The sequence below is a fragment of the Etheostoma spectabile genome, unplaced genomic scaffold (genome assembly GCF_008692095.1).
Source record: "Etheostoma spectabile isolate EspeVRDwgs_2016 unplaced genomic scaffold, UIUC_Espe_1.0 scaffold00009189, whole genome shotgun sequence".
NCBI lineage: Eukaryota > Metazoa > Chordata > Actinopteri > Perciformes > Percidae > Etheostoma > Etheostoma spectabile.
The window spans coordinates 32993-41782 of record NW_022603669.1 but is presented as its reverse complement, the minus strand read 5'-3'; the positions used below and the strand labels follow the sequence as shown (position 1 = coordinate 41782).

Genomic DNA, 8790 nt, shown 5'->3' with positions numbered 1-8790 from the left:
CCATGTTTGCGTGGGTTTCCTCTGTGTGCTCCCCCCCCCCCCACCACCATCAAAAAACAGTACTAACTTCTCCTGCAGACAGGAAACACATTTTAAGTGATAATTAATTAAGTAAACTTCATTTATAGCGCACCTTTCAAAGACAAGAAGGGTCAAAGTGCTTTACAGTAAAAACAAATAAAACAGCAACACATGAAATACTGAGCCATATTGCTGGTTAAAAGCTTGTATAAAAAGACGTGTCTTCAGGTACTTAGGAGTTCCAGAGCCTTGGAGACACCACAGAAAAGGCTGGATCACCTCTAGTTTTAAAACGGGTTCTGGGGACAGTTAGAAGGTCTGAAGACCTCAGAGAGAGACCAGGAGTGTGGGCGTGCAACAGATCCTGAATGGAAGAGGGAGCTCGACCATGAAGGCTCTATAAGATAAGTTGTGATTACAATGTTAAAATGCACTCTAAAACCTACTGGAAGCCAATGAAGAGCCTGGAGCCCCGGAGTGATGTGGATCTCCTGCTGGTCTCAGACTAAAGTCCTGCTGCTGCATTTTGTCCAACGTGCAGTTTGTCCACGGATGATTTGTTAAAACAAGTGTAGAGTACATGGCAATAATCCAAACTAAATATTTATTAAATGTAAATTCCCAAGTTAAAGGAGGCATTGTTAATTCTCAAGTGGAGATCCGTAAATTCGTAACTTCCCGTTCATTCATCCCAACACTGCTGTGTGGCGTACCTCTAGGCGGGGTTTGAACCCGCGTCTCCTGGGTGGAGGTCGGCGTCCTTCCCACTGGACCACCTGCTGCTGATCACCACACAGAGACTTCACCTTCCTCCACCTGCAGAGAAACACTTTACAGTTGGTCTCGTCCTCCTGTCAAATCCTCAACTCCTCTTAAGAAATATCCTGAGAAATAAACAATAACTGTAGTGAATATATTGTAAAACATGTATTTATGTGTTAAATAACCTGAAACCTGCCGTAAAACCAACAGACGTGGACCAACTCTGTCCATTTGAAGCTAAATTAACCGTCCTGGTGTCTTCGGGTCTAATTTGATCCTTTTTCAAAATGTTTCTATATCAGAAATTTGGATTTCTTTCAATCAAATTGTCAAAAAATAAATAAAATCTTTACGCTTCACAAGTAAAAAAAATGCATTTTGAAGATGAAAGACAAGAGCTTAACAGGTCTTTCAGACATTTGATGATATATAAACAGTATTAAAGACAGACATGTTGTTATTTACACTGTGATCTGCCGTTATCTAATGCTAGGGTATAGAATGCTATATGGGTATATGATGCTAGGGTATATGATGCTAGGGTATATGATGCTAGGGTATAGAATGCTATATGGGTATATGATGCTAGGGTATATGATGCTAGGGTATATGCTGGTATATGATGCTAGGGTATATGATGCTAGGGTATATTGTGTTAGGGTATATGATGCTAGGGTATATGGTGTTAGGGTATATGATGCTAGGGTATATGGTGTTAGGGTATATGATGCTGGGGTATATGATGCTAGGGTATATGGTGTTAGGGTATATGATGCTAGGGTATAGAATGCTATATGGGTATATGGTGCTAGGGTATATGATGCTAGGGTATATGATGCTAGGGTATATGATGCTAGGGTATATGATGCTAGGGTATATGATGCTAGGGTATATGATGCTAGGGTATATGATGCTAGGGTATATGGTGTTAGGGTATATGATGCTAGGGTATATGATGTTAGGGTATATGGTGTTAGGGTATATGATGCTAGGGTATATGATGCTAGGGTATATGATGCTAGGGTATATGATGCTATCTACCGTAGGTTATGAGACCAGTTCACTGGTTCATCCAATCATCCTCTCACCCTGCCATCTAGTGGCCTCTGGCATCATTATGATATAGACCAGGAGATACTCCATAATGGAAGTTATCATTTTACTATATACTTCATATATTAACAATGTTCTTTTTCTTCTGGTGTTTGTCAGATGTATCCTTTTGTTATTTGATTTTGTTCCTGTTCATTTCATGGGTTATATTGATAACTGATGCCATCAAGAAGAAGTTATCTATTCATTCATTTCATTTCTTCATTTGCCAGTTCACCTCCTGGGCACTGCCAAGGTGCTCTTGAGCAAGGCACCGAACCCCGACTGCTCGGGGCGCCATTCCATGGGCAGCCCCCTCACACACACACACACACACACTCACTTTGACATTGCTCCATTAGTGCATGTAGAGGTACTGAGGATGTGTGTGTAGTTCAAGCCTGTGTGTAATGTGTAGAGTGTAAATTCTATGTATATATTTACAGTGTGGAAAATAAGTATTTAACACGCTCCTATTTTGCAAGTTCTCACACTTAGAAATCCTGGAGGGTCTGATGTCCTCGTAGGTGCATGTCCACTGTGAGAGACATGTCCAATGTGAGAGACATAATCTAAAAAAAAATCCAGAAATCACAATGTAGGATTTATTAACTATTTATTTGTATGATACAGCTGCAAATAAGTATTTGAACACCTGTCTATCAGCTAGAATTCTGTCCCTCAAAGACCTGTTAGTCTGTCTTCATAATGTCCCTCAAAGACCTGTTAGTCTGTCTTCATAATGTCGTCGTCCCCCCCCCACTCCATTTATGATCCTAAATTAGATGCACCTGTTTGAGGTCGTTAGCTGCATAAAGACACCTGTCCCCCCCAACCAATCAGTAAGAATCCAACTACTAACATGGCCAAGACCAAAGAGCTGTCCAAAGACACTAGAGACTAAACTGTCCCCCTCCACAAGACTGGAAAGGACAATGGGGACATGTCCAAGCAGCTTGGTGAAGACAGGTCCACTGTTGGAGCAATCATTAGAAAATGGAAGAAGCTAAACTTGACTGTCAATAAACATCGGACTGGGGATCCATGCAGGATCTCACCTCGGGGGGTCTCAATGATCCTAAGAAAGGGGAGAAACCAGCCCAGAACTACACGGGAGGAGCTGGTCCAGGACCTGAAAAGAGCTGGGACCACCGTTTCCAAGGTTACTGTTGGTACTACACTAAGACGTCATGGTTTGAAATCATGCATGGCCCGGAAGGTTCCCCTGCTTAAACCAGACCATGTCCAGGCCCGTCTTAAGTCTGCCAACGACCATCTGGAGGATCCAGAGGAGTCATGGGAGGACGTCATGTGGTCTGATGAGACCAGAATAGAACTTTTTGGTCCTAATTCCACTAACCGTGTTTGGAGGAAGAAGAATGATGAGGACCATCCCTAGACCACCATCCCTACTGTGGAGCATGGGGGGGTAGCATTATGCTTTAGGGGGGTTCTGCACATGGGACTGGGAGACTGCCCTGTATTAAGGAGCGGAGGACCGGGGCCATGTATTGGGAGATTTTGGGGACCAACCTCCTTCCCTCTGTTAGAGTATTGAAGGTGGGTCGAGGTCTTCCAACATGACAAAGACCTGAAGACCACCGCCAGGAGAACCAAGGGGGGGCTCTGGAAGAAGCAGATCAAGGTTCTGGGGGGGCCTAGCCAGTCTCCAGACCTAAACCCAATAGAGAATCTTTGGAGGGAGCCCAGAAACCTGACTGGTCTAGAGAAGATTATATATATAGAGAATTATATATATCTCAGCAGTTAGGCTCTAAAAAAAACATATTCCCAAAAAAATGTGAACCTGATTGACACACACACACACACACACACACACACACACACACACACACACACTCCTCTCTTTGAACAGCTCCAGGTGATCTTCCTGAGAACTATGAATCAGCTCCGTTTCTTAAGAGGAGTGAAACATGACAGTTGGCCGCTCTGAACAACAATGTATAAATAATTTGGAAGGTTTATATAGACCTTAGTGGTCCCTAATACTGTATCTGAAGTCTCTTTATATAGACCTTAGTGGTCCCTAATACTGTATCTGAAGTCTCTTTATATAGACCTTAGTGGTCCCTAATACTGTATCTGAAGTCTCTTTATATAGACCTTAGTGGTCCCTAATACTGTATCTGAAGTCTCTTTATATAGACCTTAGTGGTCCCTAATACTGTATCTGAAGTCTCTTTATAGTTGTCCCTAATACTGTATCTGAAGTCTCTTTATATAGACCTTAGTGGTCCCTAATACTGTATCTGAAGTCTCTTTATATAGACCTTAGTGGTCCCCTAATACTGTATCTGAAGTCTCTTTATATAGACCTTAGTGGTCCCTAATACTGTATCTGAAGTCTCTTTATATAGACCTTAGTGGTCCCTAATACTGTATCTGAAGTCTCTTTATATAGACCTTAGTGGTCCCTAATCCTGTATCTGAAGTCTCTTTATATAGACCTTAGTGGTCCCTAATACTGTATCTGAAGTCTCTTTTATATAGACCTTAGTGGTCCCTAATACTGTATATGAAGTCTCTTTATATAGACCTTAGTGGTCCCCTAATACTGGATCTGAAGTCTCTTTTATATAGACCTTAGTGGTCCCTAATACTGTATCTGAAGTCTCTTTATATAGACCTTAGTGGTCCCCTAATACTGTATCTGAAGTCTCTTTTATATAGACCTTAGTGGTCCCTAATACTGTATCTGAAGTCTCTTTATATAGACCTTAGTGGTCCCTAATACTGTATCTGAAGTCTCTTTATATAGACCTTAGTGGTCCCCTAATACTGTATCAGAAGTCTCTTTATATAGACCTTAGTGGTCCCCTAATACTGTATCTGAAGTCTCTTTATATAGACCTTAGCGGCCCCTATACTGGATCTGGGCTGGGGAACTCATATTAATCTTCATCCACCCCCCTAACCAACCTCCCTGCACCGATGTTTGCCTCATCAGCTACTGTAATTGTTCTGTGATCATTAAATATTCTTCCCATTGGAATACATAACTTTAAAATCCGTGTTCACCACACAAGATCAACGTCATTAACGTGTCCCGTCCACGAATAAACAGATTCAACATCGGGACCATTTCACCAACTGCCATGAGACTGGGCTGCCTAGGGACAGCATCCATGATCCAATAAGGATTTCAAACCAGTGCCTTGACTGAGCACCTCACAACCAAAAACCAGACCAGCCCAGTTCTATCAAAAGGGCAAAAATGGGTCCTGAACCTGTTGGCCCCCAGCCAGCGTGGCAGGTAGGAGTGGCAGAATCCTGAGGACCTGAAGAGAACTGCTGCCATTCCTTGTAAATACTGAAGGGGAGGAGGAGCTTTGTGCAGCAGCGTCTGTGGTTTTGAATAAGTGTTCACTGGAAGGGCCGGGTACCATATAATGTGTTTTCTAACGTTGTGTGCAGGTACTCCTGGGTGTGGTCTGGTTCTTATAAAGAGGGTTTCCTAATGAGCTGCAGCAGACACTCTGATCTCTGTCTTTACTCCAGCTGCAGCATCTACTCCAGACTCTTCAACCAGAACTAAACATGGACAGCAACTCTGGTAAGTCATGATGCTATATCCATTTTAATAATTTGTTATATTTGTAATGTTTTGATCACTATTATAAATAAAAGTATAACAGCAGGACTGTAACGATACACCAAATCCACGATTCACCACAAACCTCGATTCTTCTATTCATTCATGTTGAGAAAAAAAGAAGAGATGTTCATTAAATAACATTTGCATAAACCTGTATAAGCTGAAAATTAGGGCTGTAATCTCCCAGTCGACTAGTCGATTTATTGGTTGATACGTTCTGGCTTGACCAAAATTCTGATTGGTCGATTTTTTGCCGTGTTATTCCATCAGGTGGAAGCATAGACTGTAACTGTCTATGGGTGGAAAGCTCTTACTGCTAATGGGGGTGTTTTCTGTTTTCAGAGCATCCCTGTTTCACAGGTAACAGTCTGTCTTCAGAACAGATTGTTGGATTAGCCCGACCCACTGGGGACAGGTTGAAGAAAGAACTAGAACGCCTTGGTTTAGTGGTTCGATGAATATTTATTTAATTGTGAGTGTTTAGTTTCCAGTCAGTCCTCCTCTACCATGTCGAAGACATCAGCAGCGTGGCAGCATTTTACAAAAAATAGATAACGGGAAAAAGTTGAATGCAAAGTTTGCAAGCAACAGTTTGCATATCACAGCTGGACCACAAACATGGCGTATCACCTAAAAACGGTGAGTACCGTGCCTGCATAGGGTTGCCCTGTCTGTTTTGAGTAGACTATATGAAAATATCAGAATTGGCATATTTCATAGTTTAATAATCGTTTTATAACGACCAGCGCACCCTCCCACAACCCCTGTATAGTCCATTCGTGTTCAGCCGCTCCGTGGAGGACACAGAGGCTGATGCAGCGCTGTCAGAGCCGACAGACGAGCGGCATTTCACTGCAAAATAATTAGGTCAAAAAACGCATAATATACTGCAAATAGCCTACAAGGACAAGTACTGCGGGACAGAACACTTAATTAATCTTGCATTTTTTTCAGAGCAGGACAAGGTGAGCCAATCTCTCGAAACACTTGTCATACAGTCAGGAAAATAAGTATTTGAACATCCTGCTATTTTGCAAGTTCTCCCACTTAGAAATCATGGAGGGTCTCAAATAGTCCTCGTAGTTGCATGTCCACTGTGAGAGACATGTCCACTGTGAGAGACATGTCCACTGTGAGAGACATAATCTAAAAAAAAACATCCAAAAATCACAATGTATGATTTTTTAACTATTTATTTTCTATGATACAGCTGCAAATAAGTATTTGAACACCTGAGAATATCAATGTTAATATCTTTTTCACGCGTAAAAGTCTAGGTGGAAGTGGGCGTGGCCTATATCACGAGTTTCAGGTAGATCCAGGGAACGCGTGGATGTAAGGTTTTTTAATATCGGATGTACAGTTTGGGAGTTATAGGGCCAAACGCGTTTTTTTCTGGTATAGCGCCACCTAGTGTCGGAAGTGGGGCAATTATTTGCGCCTGAGGTCTTTGCGGAGGTTCGGACCAGTCCTGAAAATGGCGCGTCGCCACCATGTACGGTTTAGGCTGCAGCACCAGTTTTATGCGGAGAAGAAAAATAATGGAGGAAAATAATGGAGGAAAATAATGGAGGAAAATAATGGAGGAAAATCCTAGCGAAAACAATAGGGTTCCACAGCCCTGCTGTGTGAACCGCGTATCGCCTTGCGATTACTGCGGTGCACGCATCCTCGGGCTTGGACCCCTAAATAAGTCATCATTATGAGCCACAGTGTAAATATTCATGATTGGATTTCCTGTGTGATGAACTACAGTGCATGTACAACCTGATTCTTATTCAGTGTCTCACATTCTTCTACACAGGTTTGATCAGAAACAATGAGGAAATGAGGATAGTGATGGTGGGGAAGACTGGGTCTGGGAAAAGTGCGACTGGAAACACCATTCTGGGACGACAGTGCTTTGAGTCAGAGTCCATGACTACCGACTGTTCCCAGGGCAAAGCTGAGGTGGACGGGCAACAGGTGGCTGTCATCGACACCCCAGGCCTGTTAGACACCAGGTTTGACAAAGATAGAACCACTAAAGATCTAAGCCAGTGCATCTCTAATGCTGCTCCTGGACCCCATGTGTTCCTGGTGGTCATCCAGCTGGGCAGATACACTCCAGAGGAAAAGCAGACAGTGCAATGGATTCAAGACATCTTTGGACAGGCTGCAGACAGATACAGCATGGTCCTCTTCACTCATGGAGACCTTCTTAAAGACACAACTATTGAAGACTTCTTGAAGGGTTCCTCAGACCTGCAAGAACTCGTGACCAGATGTAATGGCCAGTACCATGTCTTCAATAATAAGCTGAGGGATGGCTCTCAGGTCACTGAGCTGCTCCAGAAGATCAGAAGTCTGACCCAGAAGAACGGAGGAAGCCACTACACAAACCAGATGTTCCAAGAGGCTGAGAGGACAATCAAAGTGGAGACACAACGCCTCCTGATAGGGAAAGATGAGCAAATACGCAAAGCTCAAGAGGAAATAGAGAGAAATCTTCAGGAACTATATAAAAAACAGATAAAGATAATGATTGAACAACTTGAAGCTGAGAGAGAGAGGCTGAGGAAAGAGAGAGAGGAGGAGAGGAAGAGGGAGATGGAGGAAAGAGAAGAAGAGAGGAAGAGAGATGAAGAGGAGTTTAATAAAAAGATAGAACAACTTCAGGCTGAGAGAGAGAGGGAGAGGAAAGAGAGAGAGGAGGAGAGGGAGAGGGAGAGGGAGGAAAGACAAGAAGAGAGGAAGAGAGATGAAGAGGAGATGAATAAAAAGATTGAACAACTTCAGGTTGAGAGAGAGAAGGAGAAGAAAGAGAGAAAGGAGGAGAGGGAGAGGGAGAGGGAGGAAAGACAAGAAGAGAGGAAGAGAGATGAAGAGCGGATAAAGAACGTTATTGAACAACTCCAGGCTGAGAGAGAGAGGGAGAGGATACAGAGAGAGGAGGAGAGGGAGAGGGAGAGGAAAGAGAGAGAGGAGGAGAGGGAGGAAAGAGAGGAGGAGAGGAAGAGAAATGAAGAGGAGATGAATAAAAAGATTGAACAACTTCAGGTTGAGAGAGAGAAGGAGAAGAAAGAGAGAGAGGAGGAGAGAGAGAAGGAGAGGAAAGAGAGAGAGGAGGAGAGGGAGAGGGAGAGGAAAGAGAGAGAGGAGGAGAGGGAGAGGGAGAGGAAAGAGAGAGAGGAGGAGAGAGAGAGGGAGAGGAAAGAGAGAGAGGAGAGAGAGAAGGAGAGGGAGGAAAGAGAAGAAGAGAGGAAGAGAGATGAAGAGCGGATAAAGAACGTTATTGAACAACTCCAGGCTGAGAGAGA

General features: G+C 43.2%; 1 protein-coding gene across 1 annotated transcript; it reads left to right on the top strand.

Moving 5' to 3' along the window:
* Positions 1 to 5270: 5270 nt before the first annotated feature.
* On the top strand, positions 5271 to 8461 carry LOC116679038 (GTPase IMAP family member 4-like; the record flags this gene model as incomplete). Its single annotated transcript, XM_032508770.1, has 2 exons — positions 5271 to 5449; positions 7296 to 8461. Coding segments are annotated over exons 1-2 (1182 nt in total), but the record flags the coding sequence as incomplete, so codon positions are not given.
* Positions 8462 to 8790: the final 329 nt, after the last annotated feature.